Raw genomic sequence first — 23,232 nt, 5'->3', positions numbered from 1 at the left:
AGAACAGGAATCTCATGGAGCTGATCGCTCGATCGTCATTGGGTGAGCTCATTTGTCCATGGCTTGAATGTAAAATGTTTGTGTTAATTAAGAATTAACATACTACAGCTTTAATGAATGAAGATTTGATGATGTTTTGTCAGTCATCGCTCAAGGTCAGTTGTATTGATGACTTTCACTTTGGTGCCTGATTAACTGAAAGCTGTTGGTGGAGATAATAATAATAAACACTCTGATGTGACTCCATGAACAGAAGTGAAAGAAACGAGCACAAGGGCAGAAGTGTTAGAAGTCAGCAGGGGGGGCACAGATGGTGATCTATCAAATATGACTCACAGTATGAGCGGATGGATGGCTTTATTGGCGTTGTCGTTCTTTCTTGCAGAAACGGACAAACCTGTAGAGAGCCTGAAAGTAAATATAAATACTGGAGAGAGTTTGCAAAAAAATAAATCAATAGATCACAGTACTCCTTATTTACATACAAATGCCCTTAAAGCCTGATTAATTTAAGTCTGAGAAGAAGTTAACGATCAGCATTCATTTTGCGCAGTTTAGGGGGCAGGTTGTCCTCGAGTCGACTCCCGACCAGAGGGATCTGGATGAGTGTTGTTTTCACAGCAGCGATGGTGCTAACGGCTGCTGGAAGTCTGTGCTTCTCTACCTCAATCTCCTCTGCATTTCCATCCAAGGACAACAGCTGGACCTGCTCCTCTGCATGTCCTTGCCTCACTATTGGGATGGAGCTGGACCTCAACCGCTGAATACTCAGCGGCAGGTCTCCGGTGCTGGAGGCCTTCCCTCCAGGCAAGGCCACACCTGTTTTCAACCCCCTCCACAAGTTCTCCTCCTTCGTTGAGCTCATGCGCTGAAGTTTGCTGGGCAGCCTGGAGGCATGGTGGTTCTCCACGTGGTCTGCGTAGTCTGCTGACAGGAGCCTTTCCCTGCGCCCCCCGCGGCCACTGTTACCCAGCAGAGGAGAGGTGGGGGTGGGAGCGACGGGCAGAGGATGGGGCGAGGTCAGCGGAGACGTCTCCTCCTGCTCTTTGACGCTGTAAGGCGGAGTAGGGACCTCAAAGGTGTTGTGGAACTGGGAGTAGTCCACACGAAAGAAACCCTCTTCCAGTGACATGACAGGGAGGAAGCGATGACCCCACAAGACTTCGTCCTCAGTGTAGGATGTCCTCGCCTGGCATGTCATACCTTGGATGGAGAGATGAGACATGAGTGTGAAGCTTCTAAATAATAAGGTTTTAAAAAGTTTATAAATAATAGCCCAGTATCCTTGTAAAGCTGTGATCTGAGCTCATGAATACCTTTCTTTTTAAATGCATGTTCTCGCGGGAAAGTGAGGATAAACCGTTAATATTGTAATATTAACCATACAAATACGGTATTTTCAGTATTCTAACTGTTCATGATCTATAAATACAGTTGTTAATGTGTGAATAGTTTTTTGGCTTTTTAATGTTCAATTAAGACAGAGATATAAAAGAAACATACAACAACAAATTTGGTTTAAATTTTAAGAACACATTGATTTTTCTTATACAATTAAATGTGGAATCGATGTATTGATCAATATTGAATTAAATATTTGAACTAAATGCTTAAATATCAGTGCTCAAGCAGCCTTTGAAACCAGGAAATGACATGACAGATGCCGTATCACGATATAATGATATCTTGTCTCATGTCATGATGTATTGACATGATATTGCTCTGCCCTTGTCTTGAGGAATATTTCAAGTAGAGACAGGAAAATGACAAAACACAGACACAGATATTACAGACAAATCTGTAGAAAGTGGGCTTTTAAATTCAATAAAAAAAAGGACAAACTGGCAGACGGGAGTAACAACGGTATAATCCTTTCAAGGGGAAAAAGGGGACTGACAGATTAGAGCTTCTGTTAAATATTTAAAGAATTATTTTTTTCATATGAGTGAGAAAAGCTCTATGCCTTAGGCTATGTTAGGATGAAAAAAAAAAAAATATATATATATATACATAGGATTTGCTCACCTGTGGTTTCCACAATGCCCTCAAGGATGACGACGATCTCAAACTGCTCGTTCATGAGAGAACGCTGCGACAGATCGAAGAACGGGCTCTTGTTGTTGATCTCGTGACAGATGGTAAGAGGCGACACCAGGAAGAGCTGATCCGCCCCTGTCCCGAAACCCACATCCAGTTCACACTGGTCCAGTGGCAGGAACTCGCCCTCCGGTGTCTGACGGGACTGGAAACACAAATTAAGATTAAAATGTAAAATCTATGTTTTTAATTGCAAGTGATAATTCCTTCAATTTGCTGTACCATGGTTAGGTCGAAGCACAGAGTTTAGGGGATAGTTAAGGTTTTTTGAAGTGTGACTGTATGAGGTGCTGACATAGTCAGAGAAGTCAGCTGTGACTGCACTGCTAGGACACTAGGATATACAGATTTTGTCCACTTAAGAAAAGGCTCATCAAATAAATTCTACTCCTGCCTAAGTCTGGGATGTCTTAAGAATATGTTTGTGACTTTATCTTACTAGTAGACAACTTTTTCTGTCTGTAAATGGAAGTTAGTTAACCACTATCTCCTCTTCACCAAAGTCCATAGAGAAAATCATTTTTTTTAACTATTGGGAACACAGGAGCTGCTGGTCTACTGCTGCAGAGCTTGGTAAGTTTGTGTCACTTTGTTAAATCGAAACAAAGAATTGCAAACACCAAAGTCACAATATGCTGTATCACACATTGTGACGGAAGCTGCAGTGGAGCAGCAACTGCAGTGTGCCAGGATGTAAAATTGCTCATTTTCTCCATGGACTTTGGCGTGGGGAGTAAAAGGTAAACAACGCAAAACAAACTTTAGGCAAACATATTCTTGAGATAACGACTTAAGCTGGCATTCATTTTATTGGATAAGTGTTCCATAAAGGCTGAAATCTGTTGCCCCTGACAGCCATGTCAGTGTGTCTCAAAATGATTCTTGGTATGGGGATCAGTGTTATTAACTCTTACAACCACACTCACACACACAAAAATGACACATTCACATTCAAAATGTGGTTCATCTTAATGAGAAAAATAAACCAGGCTCAAATGTAAAATTGATACTGCTATCTTCCTTGTGGCTACAGGGATTTTATGACCCAGAGGATGGCGTGTAGAGGACAAGACCCACTTCACTGTCCAGTAGGACAAGAGTTCGCTCTGTTATCTCTTCAGGATTATTTGCAGTTTGCAGATGATGAAAATGTAACTGCATAGGAGCATTGGCTTTGAGAAGGTCATTTGAAATGTAAGGGGGGGTTGAATATGATTTTGATTAAAGCACACACACTCACACTCACTAAGGAATATCTGGACATAAGGTATTTTTTTTTCATATAGTCATAGATAGTGGAACACACACACACAGTGGAATACACACCCAGTCAAATCTGTTTAAAAAAACTTTCAGTTTCACATCTTTTTCAAAAATCAGTCTACTTTTAATAATTGTTCTTTCTTGTAAGAAATACTCTCTGAAACTAAGCAAACAAAAAATAATAAACTTCCTGTTCTTTCTGGTCATAAAATTTAGGTTTTAGGTGTATTAAAGGTGAAGTAAGTAGTTTATAGTGACATCTAGAGGAGAGGCTGAAATTTACAACAATGAACTGCTCCTCTGCTCACCCCCTCCCTTCCCTGAGCGCTACGGTATCCTCAGCCGGTCAAATGTCGTCGTTGTCGTCTTTCTCCGTGGTGCGGGCGTACAGTCAGGTACTGGTGTTCTTTTATCCGCTGTAAAATACGTGTGCTCCTCCATTCTAAACACCTAAAAAGATCCGCTCTCAGCCTCGTCTCGGCGCTTGATTTGTTCTCTCGGGTTTGTCTATACAGGCTCCTCTAGAAACATGGCGTCGTGGCAATAAGCAAAAAGCGGCCCGCGACCGTGTTATTTTACATGACTTTTTGAAACACTACTCAAATGAAACAAAAACTATTATACAGCGACTAGACAATGCAGGAGCACATAATATGTATACAAAAGTGGATGTTGGGTCATATAAACCCATAAATACTACACAGTGTCCCTTTAAGAAGAACGGTAAACGGTACGTAAAAAAATATGCACTGTACTATGGTGTGGTTAGTGTGGAGCTAGACTGGCTGTAAAACAAAACAAACAGCCATAAACTGAGCAGGAAAAAAGAGCTGCTGGATGTCCTCTGTTGTTGTCCGTTTCGATGCCGTCAATCGATGTCGTCACACTGGTACGATGTCACACTATGAGGTACTGTTCTCAGTCAAAACATAAGTCTGACCCAGGGCCGAAACCGAACTATACCATAATGGAAACAGAGCAGTGAGTATGGACACAGTTTACTCAAAATTAGAACTAAAATCTCACCTCTCACATTGTGTTTATCTAAGAACTGTTTTTAAACTAAAATGTAATAGTATGGATGGAGCCTTAAGCTCTGGTCTGTTGCTTGGCAGACTTTTTATCCACCACCACTAACCCAATCTCTTCCCCGAGAGAATGAAGAGAGAATCAAATGAAACCGTTAGGCCTAATGTTCAAAATGTTATTTCCTTTACAGAATGTACAAATGAAATGTTTCCGGTAGTTTGCATAAAAGTAAAAAATAAAAGTGGCTGTGTTCTCTGTGCATAGAATGGCACACATCGTATTGGAAAACATAATAGCGTTGTCTGTCCGCAGACATTACGAGCATCACTTAGATTTATATTATTAGGTCGTGTTCATTTCCTCAGTGCATCTCCTTGTTGCGAGAACATTGAGGTACTTAAAAACTCTGGCCTGCCCCCAATAACAAGTATCATTAGATTATGGACACTAGTACTCCCTCTTGAGAAGCCCAGTGAAGATGAGAACCACTGTAATCAAGTAAAATAGTTGTTAAAAGATGGAATTAGGAGGGGTGGCTCAAGGAAGTGGAAAATGGAACGTTAGAGCTCATAATACGCTCTTGTCATGTCAAATACAAGTCTCTTGCTCCAGTTGTTACATCAAGAATGATTAACAAAGGAACATGTGTTTGTTACCCCCAGGAGGCTAAAGCCCATTAAAATCCACGGACAATACAAATGAATAAGATGAGGGGGAAAAAAGGTTGGACAAGCTTGAGACATGGATCGTTGTTCTCCCTGAAAACATGGCTTCACACAGGGACACAATGAAAAAGTGATTTCTGGACCTGTGCAAGTCTGCAATGTCTTTTTTATCTACTTTTATCTTTTATCATATGGCCTTTCTGACCGGAAAATTAAGTCTGTAAACTGCTCTCGTCTGCACTAAATTCCATAGAAAAACATATCGATTTTACATCACAGTGCACAGGAGGTGTTGATGCACTGCTACCTCCACCAACTTCAAAGCAGTATCAGCAGGTCCTGTGTCCCCTGCAAGCTAAAAATGATGATTTCCTCTATGGACTTTGGTGCTTGAGCGTGAGCAGTAAACAAACTTCAGTTTACAGTTGTAGAAGACTGTGTAAGTCATATTATTAAGACTTGTAGACTTAAGCATGGGGCAGAAATCATCACCACTATCTCCGTCAATCTAAATCCTTTGTCAGCGTAGATTACATTTATAACTGACACCAAGTTACTTTCCTCCCTGACTCAAATCACATAATTCTCCCTGTCACTTCATGTAAACGTCCATGAGTCATTTCCCTGGCCCTTTGGTCCACAGATGGCAAACAGACTGTCATTGAGATTCACAGTGATGCTGAGGACAGAGGAGTGTGACATTTCTCAGGAAGACGTCTGTGCGTAGAGATCTGTCTCGTGTCGATGAGGCAAAGTGTCACTCACCACACTGGTGAAGTTATGTGTTGCCGCTGAATATCCCTCACCTCTTCCCTTCCAAGTGTGTTGGTGAACATATATTGTCGAGTGGAATGGTTTGGTCCAAGGTTGGGTTCCTAAATTGGCCCTCAGGCGTCAAAACTTTGAGAACCTCTGCTCTAAGATAATAGGTTAGGGCATTGGAAGCCAATTATTTGTTTCAGGTTAGGGTTAGGGTTTTATATCAGAAAGCGGTTTCGATCAAATATGTCTGACATATCAAACCTGGAAATGATGATGTTCTCAAATGTTTTGTTTTGTCCACACACCAAAATTATTTAGTTGTAATGATATATTATCTTGCAATGAATAGAGTATCTCAGAATCCTTGTATCATCGTACCATCAAAATTGTGCACCAAAAGGTTGCTCTGAGTTTCCGAATATAAAAATCAGTAGTCGGGGGCGTTCCCTCTTCAGGAACACTCCGTGACATCAGAATTTCTGAGTTGTATTGCAGCTGCATCGACAAAGAAAAGTACAAAAAACTTTCTCCATGACAAACTCTGTCCACTGGATGTAAATGAAGTGTATTAGACACTTTAACACAGCAAATATGTTACTATAATTCCGTGGGTTCACATGCTCTGTAAACTGGGGTTTACAATACCCTACAATTAAGTTTTACGACAGATGTCTGTAGATTTTGTCTGAGCAGGTACTGCTCAGATGAATCATCGGTTGACCATAAAGTGGAGGTGTAGGTTAGGCATTGGTCCTGGCATTTGTCCTTTGATGTGCTCCCTAGAGGAGACTGGAGGTCGAATGGCTAACCAAGGGCATAGGAAGAGGTAGGAGGAGCAGGTAACCTTTATTAAGTGTGGCTTTGCTCAGGAGAAGTTAGTGCTTCTTAGGATTTTGGCTGAGGCACTCCCGAGCAACTGCAGAGCTTGGAATTGACACTTGACTTGTTACAGAATAAAGATCTCTTTGTTTGGTAAATGTCTTGTGTCACGGAGTCTCATTCTACGTCATCATCTCATCACCTGGTGTTCTGAACAAGAAGGAAGCCTGACAAAAACGACATAAACTTTGTTGACTAGTGAAAAGTTAAATGCATGTTTCTAGCCCTGCTTCACTTCCTCAGGGAACTATGGTGACCACACACCAGAAGGGGCATTGTCGAGTTGTACCTAAGGTGCTAAGGTTTCTATAAATACAGATGATTGAAAGTGTTATATTAAGTTTGTAGTAATATATAGGTTGTAGTAGTAGTATGTAGGCAGAGCCTCTCTTCTTTGTTTGCATAGATGACTTGTTTCCCAAACTTTTCATATGAGGAACCACTTTTTATGGATGAAAAATTGCTGCAACCAAATTCACGATAACGAACAAATTTGTTCACTATGTATAACATTTTGAAATATAAAACTATTTAATTTCTCTGCTACATGATAGTATTTTGAATACTAGACATTTTTAGGAGCTATGTTTGATAAATTAATCACAACTTTATTAATTTATGCATGTCATGTTTCTAAAAGATATGAATCTTAAGTAAAAGGCTGGGGAAAAAAATATCTGTGAGTCCCAACCCTGAGTCTGGCAATGATTTATTTGGAATGAATAAAGCTTATTATTATTATTATAGGAATACATATGATGATAAATTTCAGGTCATTAAAGACTGGTTTTTGCTATTTGGCAAAAGTTATAGTAAATAGTGGTTCAAAACTTTAGCTAAGACAGAAAACTATTCACACATTTGGATGGGAGGGCAACCTTTAAGAGCTGTTTCGCCTATGGCGTCCCCTTTATTGATTTGCAGCACACTCTGCTTCTGGACAAGTGATTGTCTTTGGGATCTTAGTCAAAGATAGTCTTTGTAGTTTTCTTTGTTGCTGATTGACTGCATCAACACTGCATCACGCATATTTATAATTTTTCAAAAAAAAATACATCTTCAAATTGCTCTGATAGAGTGAACCAAAATGTGCATGTATACCTTCCTGTTAACCCCCTTTATGTAATTGTATAATTTATATTTATTTATTTATTATTAGTCATTCTCTGCTTTGGGGAAACGTAAATTAGCTTATAACTACTTTTGGCGCTGACCACCATCCCTTTTAAATAAACTGATAAAAAAATATAAATCAATATTCTAATGTTATAAGTAACATGGTGCACACAGGCACACTGTATCAATCAATTGTGATTATGTGCCTTTATGTTCATATTCATTTATTGTTGTTATAATTCTGATTGATGCTCCATCAGTTATTTAAAAAATGTTTCTCTCTTACATTTCCATGTAATAGTTAAGTCTCGCTATATTTATTCATTATCAGCTTGTTGCCACGTCCTGCAGCAGTGCCATTTGTCAAGACTGTTGAAAAATTAGATTTATAAGTATTTATTTATATACAGTACGAGTAGCATATTTTTGTATGCAAGTCTATGTGCTGCAATTGATTCTCCCACATTAGAGTTGATCGCTGCTCTGATCCCCCAAATCATTTTTTAAGAGCCTGTCATGTATCTGCTGCATATGTTAAATCACTGATGTCACCTGAGAGGTTATAAACGCGTAAATTGTCGTTGAAATGCAGCAGACCAGGCTCCCATTTGTCAGCAGTGCTCGTGCACGTCAATGAGACCGGAAACCCATTTTCATAGCGGAGCTGTTCCACTTGTAAGAGTTGAGCTGCTGCTTTTTCCAGCTGCTGTTTGCGTGTTGTGGCAAAAAAAAAAAAAAAAAAAAAAGATTCTTGTGCCGTATAAGGAGAGAGCAGCTTGACACACTGAAGGGTTTTAACACGTTAAAAGCTTTGAGTGTTTTTGCTCACTCTCTCTGCCCGTTAACGCTCCATGCCACAAGGGGAAATTAAAGACCTTTAGAAGAAGATCTGATAGAGTGCTTGATATACCAAGTCACCTGAGATTCACTTTGAGTAAAAGCAGGGGGCCTTCCCCTGGTGATTCACTCCATCCCCTCTCTCTCTCTTTCTTTCTCTCTCACTTTCTTTGTGTGTGTCTTCAGGTTGTGAGGACAACTTTTTGGCTCAAAACCATCACAAGGTGTGCTTCCATCGCTGTGCTTTTGTGTACATTATGGGTTTGTGCATTTATAAACCCAAATGGAAACACATAAACAAAAAAAATAAGACATCTCATCACAGTTCTTGAACCTTGAGGGAGACAGAAAGTTAAATGGGAAAAAAGATCTATGGGAACAGGTTCAGTGACTAAAGGGTAATGTTTAAAATTCATGTGACTGGGCTGGGTGATAAAATGATGCTGGAACAATTACTCAATTCATAAATTATACATTATAAATTGTAAATTATAAATTATAAATCAATTACTTGAAGCTATACTTACCTTTCTTGCATTTGTACACTTTTCTTTTGTAATCTTAAATTGCTCCTAATAAGCGTACGGCACTCTGGTTTTGAAACTCATTATTATTGAATTCTCATATTATTATGATAAAAGTATGACCAATTGATTTTTGATTTTTTTATCCGTATGCCCCAGCCCTAACTGGACTGCACATCAGTCCAGATTCGGTATTTCCCTACACTGGAAAACAATGTCTATAGATCTCCACTAGCTGAAGTCACACAACAGAGATCACCCCCTATGGCAGGAATCTATAGATGTATAGACAACACATAAATCAGACAATAACTCCTGCCTTTGATGACTGTTTTCATCATAAAAATAAAGATGGTGGATAGAGAGATGTTTTGCTGAAACAGTCGTAAACAGGCTAACAGGAGAGCATTTTACCCACAGCTCCAGAGAGATGGTGAAGGTGAATCACTGCTATGAAACATGCTCACAATGACTAGAAGACGGAGTGACAGACTTCATCGCTAGCTCCTGGTAAATCATGGACTCAGACTAGATTTACCAAGAGTTTGTCTGCATAGCAGCATCAACAACAGTACCCAGTAGAGTAGAATTTGTCACGAAGCCAGATTGCATCCATTTGTTTCCATCCAGGCTCTCATAAACTTTCAGTGGCTCTCAGGAGTAAAATGAAGGGAAGTTAATCTGGAAGATGAAGATGTCGTATGATGTCCTCTCAGGATTTTTCCATACTCACCGGGGGCATTATAAGGATCAGATATATTTTTTTGAGATATATTGGTTGATTGCTTTGTAGAAAACTGTCTTACTTTTTTTTTTATCAATGTTTGTTCTTGACTTCAGCTTCAGGTTTGCCAATTATTATTTGCTGATTAAATTTGTGAATAAATAGTAGGCGTAATAAGCTACTGTTTCAGCCTACACCTTTTTCATTCTAAGATTATAGTTTTTTTTATTATTTTTTACTGTGCAATATATGTGTATACTCTTATTTTTGTATATTATATACTGCATGTATTCTTTTGAACCTACCAATTTATTCTGCACAAAGTTGGAGCCATTGAGGGCGCAGCAGTTGGTGCGCACCAAACGATCCATTCGAACCAAAAACTCTAGTTTGTTTCGTTTTCGTTGGTGTGAAAGCATCAATCGCACTCGGGTCCGCACGAAATCAAGCAGACTGAGACCGCCAAAAAGAGGTGGTCTCGGTCCGCTTGACTCCGCACCAAAAGACTCTGGTGCGGTCCGTCTGGTGAGAACACAAACTTGGGTCCAAACCATATTCTGCAGTAAATGCCATGGACATAGCCTACCTTGTAGGTCTTTGGAGCAATCTTCATCTCATAGTTAGCACGACCACATTCATGAAAACAGCGCGTCTCCTCTGTCTGAAATGAAGCGCTATATGTCTTCGCCGACTCCAGTGCATCAGCAGATTGTTCTCCAGACGCAGCCGCGACTCATTCTCAAATTGGATATTTTACCAAAAATGGCCAATACAGAGAATGTAATAAACGAAGATCAGAGCAAGTAGCAATGTGCGAACGTGTTGCTCCATAGTGAGTCAAAATTGGCGCTTTTCTACCGGAAGATATATACACATTGATGAAACGTCAATCGGGCCAATTTTGGTTCGTTTGCTGGTGTGAAAGCGGACCACACTGGAGTCATATGTTACATAATCACAATTGTATTGCCTGGTGCGGATCAAATAATGGAACTAGTGGTGTGAAAGCGCCCTCAGACTTAATTTTGTTCTGTTGTGCACTGTCTAAAGTATAAAAATACTTTGTACTTGCAAGTGTGTGTTTACACATTTGTCCTTGTGTCTTTAATTACTGTGTACCTCTATGTGCCTCATGTGTTCATCTGGAGCCTTTGAACTTACAGCTGGACATCAAACAAAACCCACATGTAACATTTGAACCCCTCCAATCTCTCACCACGACTACTCCACTGTCTTTTTGTTCATCCTTATTTCCTCATCCCTTTGCTTGTCCTTCAGAGTGAGACAGTGGCAGATGTGACTCTGACATGTCTGTCTAGCTGATCGCCTGCATCCTTGCTCGTCTATCTGCTACCACTAGCCCTTATCAATTATCTCCTGCTGTTGACCAACCTGCTGTGACAAGCTTCTGTTGACATTAATGAGCACTGGCCAGCTGTCACTCAGTCTGCAGAGATGCAGTGATCCACTTTCTTCACACTATTGGCTAGTTCTCTTCGTGCCCGCCCTAGAGAAACATCAGTCAACCAATCACAGTGAACTGCATGCAGCGCCATGGAAGTTCCAACAACAAACAACAGTGCACACGTCAGACGGCAAAACAAAGTTTTCAGCAAAAAGAGAGCGTCCTAAACAACATGCTGAGAGTGAAACAATGAGGAGAGCAGCCACACCACAGTCAGCAGAGGCAACACACATAACACCAAAGACAAACATTTTTTTTTGAGTTAAGCAAAACACTTTCATTTAGGGCAATGCATTTTACATGATGCTGATGGACTTTTTTGTTGTCCTCTTTCTGTCACTAAATTCATACTGTCCTTAAAACAAAACACAGTAGGATTACAACATTTAAAGGGACACTGTGTAGTATTTATGGGTTTATATAACCCAAAATCCACCTTTTTATACATATTATGTGCTCCTGCATTGTCTAGTCGTTGTATAATAGTTTTTGTTTCATTTTCGTAGTGTTTCAAAAAGTCATGTAAAATAACATGGTCACGGGCCGCTGTTGCATTGCCACTGTTGGCAGCGAGACGCCATGTTTCTACTGGAGCCTGTATAGACAAACCTGAGAGAACAAATCAAGCGTCGCTTTACTTGTAGCGAAAGTCCCGCCTCCACTCTCTCCTCTTCGTCTGCTACGGCCGCGGTAGCTCACCCTCTCCCTCGCCGGCTTCTGATAGCTCTACCGCGGCCACGAAGAGCTGTCCCTCGTCCTTGCCCTCTCCCTCTCGTTGTCTGAATAAATACTTGAACCTCATCTGCTGACATGGAGAAAGACGACGAGGACGACATTTGACCGGCTGAGGATACCGTATCGCTCAGGGAAGGGAGGGGGTGAGCAGAGGAGCAGTTTGTTGTTGTAAATTTCAGCCTCTCCTCTAGATGTCACTATAAACTACTTACTTCACCTTTAAGTAACATCTGCAAGATTATTTTGAAGGTACATGAATTTACAACAGGGTAAATGTCCCCTCTGCAGGTCTCAATCACCTCCATCATCTTGCCTCTATTGCTGTGTTTCCATCATCGTACGGTTTGGAATGGTAAAGCCCTGGTTCAGACTGGTAGGTAGAGTGTGGACTGTGAACGTACCGGTACAAAAAACTAACGACTATTTGAACGTGACACAACAGAATACAATGGATGACATCCAGCAGCTCTGTGTTTCCTGCTGGGTTTGTGGCTGTCTCAACAAGAAGTCAAGCTTTGTATGAGCATAGACTGCGGATGGGTGGAGTTAGGCTCCACCTTGACCGTACCACACCTTCTGGTTCCCAAGGGAATGGTGCCAAAGAATGAAAAGGTTCAGGCTGATTATTTTGGTACTACTCATAATGGAAACACCAACAAATACATAGTGTACCATACCAAAGTGAACCGTTTCAGTTGGTGGAAACGCGGCTTGTGTAACTTGTGGGTTTGTGTCCATGCAAAAGAAAGTCCTGCTACATTCTACTTTATGAAATGGGTCAAGTATGACAATTCCACTTATATATACTATATATTAGATAAACTAAAGTAGGGATTTCCAATGGCTGTGGCCCCTTGGTGGTCTGTGAAAGCACTCCAGGTAGGTTTTAAGCAACCAAAACCTTTGTAAGAATAGGGTCATTCGCATAAATAATGTACAAATCTACCATCCACCATTGCTTTTAAAGGTTTTAAGACAAGTAAATCTCTATGAACCAGATCAAAAGCCTTCTGAAAATAAACAAAACTAACAAATGTGGATTTTGAGTCTGCAATTATTGTTCTGCCAATCACTGAAATTAGATATTTAAAGGCCTAACCCCATTCATGGTTTAAACTGTTATTTCCTATTCTGAACTCATACTCTGTCGGCAGTGCAGGGGTCAGAGCAACACTGTATTTGTTTGGTTTATTAATGAAAGGTACATTAATATTAATAGGCATTCAAGGTTATACTGAGAATTGCCTACTCCATCACTCCTTACATTAAAATAGTGACTCTTGACACAACAGCAGTCTAACTGCACTAAAATAATGACCTATGTAATTAAATTGCAGCACTCCCCATTCTTTTGACGACATCTAAATGAGTTCTGGCAACAGGTGCCATTATGATTATGCATCAGAATTTCAATAAAACCACACATATAAAAATAATGTAGGTGACATTCTTGGTAATGAATGTGGTTCGATTTATTATAAAATCTATTTAAAACAACAAAAAACTCATTTTCTTGCAACTAGTGTATCTGTGTTTTGTGTGTTTATTATTCTGATTAAGAGTTTTCAGATCCTGTACGAATTTACAGCCCCAGTCCCTGATGATTGATAGCAGGTAGCACGCCACAGTGCATTTGCACAGCTCCGTCATTAGGATTTACTGCAGCATGCTTCATTTCTCCACTCAACTGAGTACATGGCCACGCTATGTGATAGTGACCTTGAGCTGTGTGTTACCTGAACGCAGGCTATTGTTTCCTAAGTGCTGGTACAGTACAACAGAGTGATTTAGAGTCTGTTACTCAACAATGTCCCACTGTACAGTGTGACCCGTCAATGACACAGTTTATGGACTCTACAACAGCACTTTTATACAACACTTTTTATGTTCTTTGAAGACACAGTTAAATGTGGCACATATTTACCAAAGCTACTGTTATATATCCTGCATGACATGCTGTAGTCTTTTCAACAGTGCAGTCCAGGGCTGCAACACTTGATTATTAATCATTATTTTTATTTATTTTTATTATTTATTATTATTTTTAAGTGCTAAATTGGATGCCAACTATTTTTGTTATCATTAAGTCATTTACACGTTTGCTGTTCTTTGTGGTTGACATCCCAGCCATAATGTGGACATGACTTCCAGCAGGAACAAAATATAAAAATAAGAAAACATTTAGCCACTTAACAAATGGCTTATTTCCCAAAATATACACCAGTTGAAGTCTGTGATATCTTAAAAAATATGGTTTCTGCTATATCTAAGACGTTTCTGACTGGAATCCCCCACACCAAAGTGAAGTGGCTATGGGCAACGGTAGCTCAGTGGTAGAGCGAGTGTGCAAGAATGAATGGGTGAATAGCAAAAACTTTAGTGCAAAGCATGCTGTGAGTGGTGATCATGACGAGTGAAGACCATTTAAATTGAACAACAGCCTTTTTTGAATGGTAAAACGGATGCTGACCTGCATGGTTCTACAGCTTGTGTTCGTCAGCTCTGTTGAAAAAAAAGTGGTAGACAATGGATGATAGTGCGTCGTAAAAATGTGTACTCGAAACTGTCGGGGGAGCTTCGTACACTCTTAATATATAATAAAAATGCTAAGTAGAACCGTATAAGGTTCTTCGGCATGTCCTCATTGGAGAACCCTTTTTGGGAGGGTTCCACCAAGAACCCTTTTAAAACCCTTCATTCAGGAAAGGGGTTTAAAAGGGTTCGCTGGATCAAAATGGTTCTTACTGGAACCATTAGTGTTACCAAGAACCCTTGAAAAACCCCTATCTTTTTTCAGGGTTTTTCAGAAGCAAATGGTTCCAGGTAGAACCTCAGCCCTTGTAGAAAGACCCTTTTGGAACCCTTATTTCTAAGAGTGTAGAGAAAGGGCAAAAAAAGCAACCAGACGTGCACATTTCCCATTTAAATAAGAAAATGTCCTAGCACAGCCGATAATTCCAAAATCCCAATATGAATGGGATGAAAAGTGAAGTTTGGAAAGTTAATTTCGGCTCTACACCATTTGTCCTCTGAGCATGATGGATGGCTTTGAGCGCGTCACTCTTTAAAGGTGACATAGAGTGGTCCTGTTGCACATAAATGTTAGTTATGGAGGTCTACTTACATACATTAACTTGTTCTTATGGTCAAAAACCTCCTAGTTGCTGTAAACGAGCCGATAGAAAATCCTCTTTTCTGACGGTGTTTTTCTGCTGCGAGATTTCAGAGTGAACTTTCACCCCCAGAAGACAGAGTCTTGTGATTGGCCAGTACTATCCAGCACATCCGTTCTCAGAAGCGCAGCACCCCCCTCTGGAACAGTGGATGCACTGCTCCTCATTATCAAAACATTGTTTTAACAGTGTTTAAAAATAGCTTCGTCACGACTCCCCGCCGCAGTCCCTTTTATGACTTTAAATCGGAGTCAGACCCAGAGTCAGAAGACACTGTTGCTCGTGAAACACCTCCACAACGGACGTTATTCTTCTTCTGCAGTTCAATGTATGCAACCAGATGTGCCCGGACTAGTGCCCGGAGCAGGACGATCGGTTTTTCAGGAGAACCACTGCTTACGTAACTTTTACGGGATTTTCAGTGATCTCGTTGAGCCCCGAGATTACAATAAAACACAACGTTCTCAGCAATGGCTGAACTGTTTGTTTCGAACCGTCAGGGCTTCATAAACAAGGTAATGACGCAGATACACACCAAAAAAACAGCGTTAATAGTAGAGCTACAACTAACGATTATTTTCGTAATCGATTAAAATGTCGATTATTTTCTCGATTAATCGATGAATTAGTTGGTCCATAAAATGTCATAAAATGCTAAAAAATCATTGATCAGTGTTTGTCAAACCTGGAAATGACGATGTTCTTGAATGTCTTGTTTTGTCCACAAACCAAAATGTTTCCGTTTTAATGATTTCTTTGTTATGTGGAGCAAAGACTAAGAAAATATTTACATTTAAGAAGCCGAAACAATCGGAAATCTTGTTTTAATCGTGAAAAAAGCTTCAAACCGATTAATCGATTATCGAAATAGTTGGCGATTAATTTAGTAATCGATTAATAATCGATTCAGCGATTAATCGTTTCAGCTCTAGTTAATAGGAACTTCCGGTCTAGTTCCGCTTTAAAAGTCAATTAGGAACGTGCCGGACATCTGACCTTCCACCAGCACATGAGCAAATATGGCTTTAAAGGAAATTTAACAATCGTTTAAATGATCATAATTTACTGGCAGAAATCCCAGTTTGGGATCATCACCTAAATCTAACCATCTCATCTCTGTGGAAGAAAGCCAAGGACTGTTTTAACTTTAAAATGGAAAATGGAAAAACACATAGGAGATTCTCTCACATGGAAAGGTAAGACAGAGTAAATGTAGTGTAATCACAGTGCATGCTTCTGAATAATACATCTAATCTGCAACAGCACTGCAGCAGTTGTTACAGTGTTGCATTGTTATGAATCAGAACTGATTAGAGGCATCCAAGTACTGTGTAAAGCCCAGAGCCTTAATCTTTGGCAAAAATCCCCATCTGCAATTAAAAGAGGTAATATTCTGTCTGTAATATTGCAATATTTTGAGCCTGCCTCATGTGTCCAGCTGTTCCTGACATAATAGAATTAAAGCAGTAGAAGTTACAAACAGCTGAAACACAATATTAAATTGTGAGATTGGAACTATTATCCAGTGTGGATGAATGAAAAAAAAATTATATTATATTTGTGGTTTATCTTTGGCTTCTTTATAAAGCTGGGTGATATACCAGTTCAATAGCAATGTTTATTATTTCTTTATAATGTGAATTGTCATATACTACAAAACAAATGGAGTTTGCTGCAGCAAAACACTGTTCAAGAGGGGATTCTTTTCACTGCTGCACCAGCCAAATGCAAACGAGAGGCAAAACAGGACAACACAAGCTTATTTGTACCAAAAAGAGGAGCCTTGTCTGTTGTTTTTAAGGTGTTTTTGGGTTTAAAAAGTCTGATGGGTACCAAACAATGATTCACTGCAAATAAGGTTGTTGCTGTAGGCGGCAACACAAGCAATTTACTCCTCCACCTTAGCAGAAAACATGCCTTGGAGGACCAATAATGTACGCAGTTATGTTCACACACACATGCACACAACTGCACTGCTCCCTCTCTCTTGCTTGACCACTTACTTACTGTATACTCATGCATGAAAAAAATAGCATTGCTATTTTTAACTGAAAAGTGAATAAGGTTGAAATTTAAGTGAAATCATTTAACAAAGCTGGTGGGGAAAGTTACACATTTTATATAATATAAATAGAAGGACAAAAAATTAAAAATAAAGCCCTCACACTCTCTGTTAAGGGTGGACCCAAACTGAGTTTTCAAAAATTAACAGAAAGTCTTAAAATAAACATATAAAGAGGGAAACCGGAAAAACAACATGGAGCAGAAACACAGACGTGGGGAGATGACAGAGAACACATAAAAAAACAGAGCATGAAAAAACTGGAGAAACAGACAAACAAACCAAACCACCCAACATGTGACCTTATTGAGTGGTGGAAAATCCTGGATTTAAGCATTTAAAGGACCCATCTATCCATCCATTATCTACCACTTTATCCTCCACCAGAGGGTCGCTGTGTCTATCTCAGCTGACATAGAGTGATAGGCAGGGTACACCAGTCCACATATAGAGACAAACGTTTACCATTCACTCACACTCTCAAACATACAGTCCTAATCCCCAAATCTGCATGTTTTTGGACTGTGGGAGGAAGCCGGAGAACACCCACGCACACATGGGGAGAACAAGCAAACTCTAAGCAGGGCTCGAACCCGGGTCTTCTTACTGCAAAGGCAATAGCACTAACCACTACGCCATACTAGTAGTGAACCATACTAAGAAATACCAAGCAGGTCTCATCTTACTACAAAGGTGTTGCCTTCCGACTTTCAGAGCAACACAGAACTACATGACTCGATTCTCTTCTTTTTACAGTTAGTTTACAACTGACTGGTTATTGTTACATTCACATTATTATTTAAATTTGACAATAAGGCCTTAGTGTGGTTCATTGCAAGCAAATGATGGATAATTATATCACTCGTGACACCATGTCGACAATCAACATGGGAATTACAAAATGAAATTAGTTATCTTGACGTAAAACCAATGATCCTAACTGGACAAGTCTGAAAGTGGCGGCCAATTTTTTGTTTGGCTCATCATATGTGAGCCATGCGTCGCACTGATTTCTTAAGACGAGCCAAAATCACTGGATTGGATAGCAGAAAAACAAAAACAAAGGTAGGGTTGGTTTTAAAAATGTTAAAAATAATTGGTATTGTTACCCCGGATTTCCACCGGGCACGTTACGGCAGCGGAGCGTCAGTGTCGTGGTCGCCGTTGCTGATCGCTTCCATTCTAATCAATGTGAGCATTTCCACCGAGCGTGCCGCGGTACGTCCCAGAAGTGTCCCAGAAGCGCCTAGCCACGGCGGGGTGCTAACGATAGGTAACAGTTCTATTTTTGCCGTTGCCGTTGCTAAATTGCGTCAAGCTCAACAGGGCAGATCGCACCAGACAGCAAGTCTGACACAGAATCAAAGTAAAACACTTCAAAATATAACACAATATGCAGGTCATATAGCCTATCACAACTTCACACCAACATTACGTCATAACCAGTGCTACCAGGTCAACAGTCAATTGATCAGAGGGTCTCGGAGAGTCACGATGGATGACGAGAGACTGTTTGTTGAAGTGGAGAAACATAAAATCATTTATGACACCAGCTCAACAGTTCTTCCACGTCGGAGAATGAAAGAAGCTGTGTTGTTGTTGTTGTTTCCTACACAGTCTATTGCGGGATCTCGCGAACTCGGGTCCGTTCAGGATTATCGCGTGATCATCCGTGAATACCGCTGGCTCCCAAGGCACCGCTGCGCTGCCCTAACGTGCACGGTGGAGATACCAAAATCAGTAGTCCTCGTGGTATCGGACAAGTAAAAGTGGTATTGATCCATCTGTAGTCTTTACCTCATTGTGGCTCACTCAGTAAAGGAATTGGTTCATTAGATCTATATGTCCTTTCCTAGCTTACTGCTCCCTGGGGGACATTCATCTCATGTGCAGACAGTTGAAGCAGAATCTGAAGGTAAATATACAGCCCATCGACAGTTATTCTGCTGACCGAGGATCGGGGGGTTGGGAGTTTGTGATGACCCTCAGAGATGAAGAGGTAGAAGGGACAAAAGAAACAAACAGAAGACCGTAAAGGCAGTGGACACTGAAACGGCTGCAGCTGCTGGGGATAAATGTATAAAACGGTGACTCATTAAACTTCATTTTATGCCACAGCCTTGTGTTGAAGCCATAACCTCACAGCAAATTAACAGAGAAACTCAATGCTTGCACCCATAAAACATAATGAGCAATTTTAGAACAAATTAAGTGACTGTCAGTTAGAGGCAGCCTTGGCAATAGCATTGAGCTTTGCACTAGTTTAATATTATTACATTTGTTTGTTGGGAAAATATTGAATGGTGTTTCCCAAAACTTGAAAAGACAACGTTCCAAAAAAGTCTTGATTGGTGTACGAATTAAAACGATTCAGTTTTAATGTTGTGGGATGTTTTTTGTTACACGGACAAAAGAAACAAGATTATTTAAAAAGCTGGAAAAAGTCAGGGAACTTATTTTACCTGTTTTTTGGTTTGTTTTTTTAAAACACACAAACAATAAGTGGATGTTCCAAAGAGTTGACTGTTATATATAATTGGTTAATCACTGCAGCTACATGTACATGTACTCATAATTGTTAAGAATGTTTTCCCTTCTACAGAAGGGAAAAACTAGGGCTGTCAAAAACCGGAAGAAAAAAAGAGGAAGAAGAAAAAAGAAAGAAAGACACACAGTTGTAAGTGGCGCTAGTGATGGGATCTGCAGTTAATTTGAGAGTACTGAATCACTAGAATCCGTTCATTAAAATGATTCTTTCAAAAGATTCGTTCACCGAATCGTTCAGTGCTTAGCAGGAGCCCAGCGCCCTGCTACGTGACTCACCTCCTCCCTGAGTGCAGGGTGATTGCACCAGATTTGCTGAATTTGTAACTCAATCACTCACTCACTTTATCAAAAATATCTTGGAAATTATTTGTTTATCAATTCAATATTCTGATATAAAGTGTTCCAAACATGTTTTTCGACAAACGTCGATACATTTTGCTAAATTTTGCTCGTCACAATTTTTTTTGAATCGAGCTGCAACTAACATCTATTTTCTTACTCGATTCACATGTCAATTGTTTTTCTTGATTAATCTTAAGTACTTATTCGCTCTGTAAAAAGTCATGAAAAATGTTGATTGCTGTTTACCAAAACTGGAAACTATAAAGTTTCCTGAATGTATTTTGTTCACAAACCAAAATTATTCAGTTTCAATTTTTTTTTGTTATATGGTGCAAAGACACCAGAAAATATTCACATATAAGAATCTGAAAAATAATAAAGCGTGTTTTCATTTTTAAAAAACTCGAACCACTCAAGTCGAGTCCCAAAATAGGTGACGATTTAGTAATCGTTTAATAATTGATTAACGAATGCAGTCCTAATTTTTTGATTTGAGTTATGATATTTGACCATCTGTAAAAAAGTGGCTTAAATTTTCCCATCGTGCCATGACATTTTTGTGCGCTTCTTGTGTGCATTAACTGTATTTGCATCTCTCATGTCGACCAGGTAGACACATGTCTGTGCTTCATTCCTTTATTTAAATGGTCTCTGCAGATCAAACTTATAGTTTTGGAGAGCGCCAGGTGTCAACACACGTTTTTTTTTTTCTTCTTTTTTCAGCTTAACACGTGACACTTAACCTTCAAACTTGGCAGGTGACTCAGGGCGCTAGTGTGTGTGACTTTGACGTTGTTTAGATGAGAAATGCAAGTGATATCAGTAAGAATAACACCTGGTATTAGTATAGGTCAGGGGTCTGCAACCTATAGGATGAAAAGAGCCATTTTTGTCGCCTCTCCACCCAAATAAAATGCATTCGGAGCCACAAAACAACCCACAAAAGGAAGAGAATAACACAAATAAAGGTTTTTATGTAGATATAATACATAAAAAAGCAATATTTTTTTTCATTTATGACTTTAAGAACTACAAAATGTTCAGTTTATACCCAACCTCTTATAAAGTGGGTCAAAAATAAAACACATATTGATGTAGACCTAGTTCTTCCATTGTTTCATTGTTTGTGACAAATTATTGAAATTAAAATGAACCCACTTTGAATTAAATTAAGCAAACATTTGGATTGTATGTTGTTCATACTTGAGAAAATGGTATGTGGGTCCAAAGATGGACAGGACATCCACATGTGTACTTAATATTGCATTAAACCCCTTTTATTTGTCACCTTGATCTCTAAAGCCACAAGGAGCAACCGCAGAGTGGCTGAAGAGCCACATGTGGCTCTAGAGCCGCAGGTTGCAGACCCCTGGTATAGGTGAATTCCTGACGTATTGGTGACAATAAAGTGGCATGGAGCCACCTCCACCTATAACCTACCTTGATGAGTTTGCACCTGATCTGCGCGGACACCATGTGGCTGTTCCGCAGGTTTCCCACGCGGAACATGAGGCACAACTTCCCGTCCCGCTGCGAGATCACCGCGTCCTGGCTGAACATGAGCGTCTCCGCGCGCTTCTTCGGCTGCGACATCTTGATGAACATGCAGCCAATGAGGAACGCGTCCACGATGGACCCCAGCAGCGACTGGAAGAGGAAGAGGATGATGCCCTCGGGGCACTTCTCCGTGATGTAGCGGTACCCGTAACCGATGGTCGCCTCCGTCTCGATGAAGAACAGAAACGCGGAGGGAAAGTTGTACACGTTGGCGACGCACGGCGTATACGAGGAGTCGTGGCCGGCGTGGCTCAGGTCGCCGCGGATGTACGCGATCACCCACCACATTGAAGCCATGACGAGCCACGCGACCGTGTAGGTGAGGATGAAGATGAGCAGGTTCCAGCGCCACTTGAGATCCACGAGCGTGGTGAAGAGGTCCGAGATGTAGCGGCTCGTCTCTCCGCCGAGGTTCCCGTGCTGGACGTTACAGCGGCCGTTCTTCTCCACGAACCGTTGCCTCTTCCTCTTCACCGGGGCAGAGAAACTCATTCCCCGGTTGGTGTTCACCACCTGGTAATCCTCACCAAATTTCCTCCGTATGGCTGACATTGTGGCGATGGATTCTTGCGCAGAACGCCGGCGGCTCTTTGCGCAAACTTTGGTTCCAAAGACCGTGCAGCAGCAGCAGCAACACTCAACGCGCCACTCGCATCTTGTGAGATGGAGACGCGCTTCTCTCGTATGAATTAAACGCAGTAAGTGAGCAGAGATTCATGCGCAATGCATGATTCAGACTCCGAGAAGCAGGTGCCAACTTTTTCTTCGGGTTTAATCCATGCATGCAGAGGAGGAAAAAACACATTTGCAATCACATGGGAAGCAAAAGTCCTTGCTGTGGATCCGCTGCTGCAGGAGATGTTGCTCCTCTGTGGCTGCATGTGAATGGCATGGGCTTTAGTGCGCGTTCTGGTGGGAGTGACTCCAAATGAGAGTGTGGAGGAGCTGCAAATGTCGCTCTCTGTCACAGAGGGTGGAGGTATGGAAGCCCGTTTCCGACACTGAATAAAAGGCACACCTAAGTCATAATTGTGAGTAATATTTATTACATACCATAACCCTAACCCATAACCATATACGTCATATTTATGAGATACCAAGATACCATGTCATAATGAGACACTAAGTACTAATACTAAGCTATACTAAGATACTAAGTCATAATTATGAAATGCTATGTCATGATTCTGAGATACTATATATATGAGATACTATGTACTAATACTAAGATTTACTCACTTATGACCTAGAGCAGTGGTCACCAACATGGTGCACGCGAGCACCTGGTAGCCCGCAGGCAGCCAATACGGTGCCCACGGGCTCACGTCACGTCACTTGCATGTATCCATATGGTCACTCAGTAAAATATCATTGATATCGTTTATAAAAACTGTGATAATTGTTAGGAGTAAGCACTGGAAGGAATGTGTATGCAATTTAATGCGTAAATATTCA

At 40.5% G+C, this 23,232-nt stretch overlaps 1 protein-coding gene across 1 annotated transcript; it reads right to left on the bottom strand.

The window, feature by feature from the left end:
- Positions 1–526: 526 nt before the first annotated feature.
- LOC310938846 (G protein-activated inward rectifier potassium channel 1-like) lies at positions 527–22,329 on the bottom strand (the record flags this gene model as incomplete). The annotated part of the gene is made up of 3 exons (XM_083903473.1): positions 527–1,203; positions 2,026–2,242; positions 21,661–22,329. The coding sequence occupies 3 exons, from the start codon at positions 22,327–22,329 to the stop codon at positions 527–529; spliced, it is 1,563 nt and encodes a 520-aa protein (XP_083759599.1).
- Between the last annotated feature and the right edge of the window lie 903 nt (positions 22,330–23,232).

This window comes from Microchirus variegatus, assembly GCF_963457635.1.
Source record: "Microchirus variegatus genome assembly, chromosome: 17".
Taxonomy (NCBI): domain Eukaryota; kingdom Metazoa; phylum Chordata; class Actinopteri; order Pleuronectiformes; family Soleidae; genus Microchirus; species Microchirus variegatus.
This window is presented reverse-complemented; position numbering and strand designations above follow the sequence as displayed.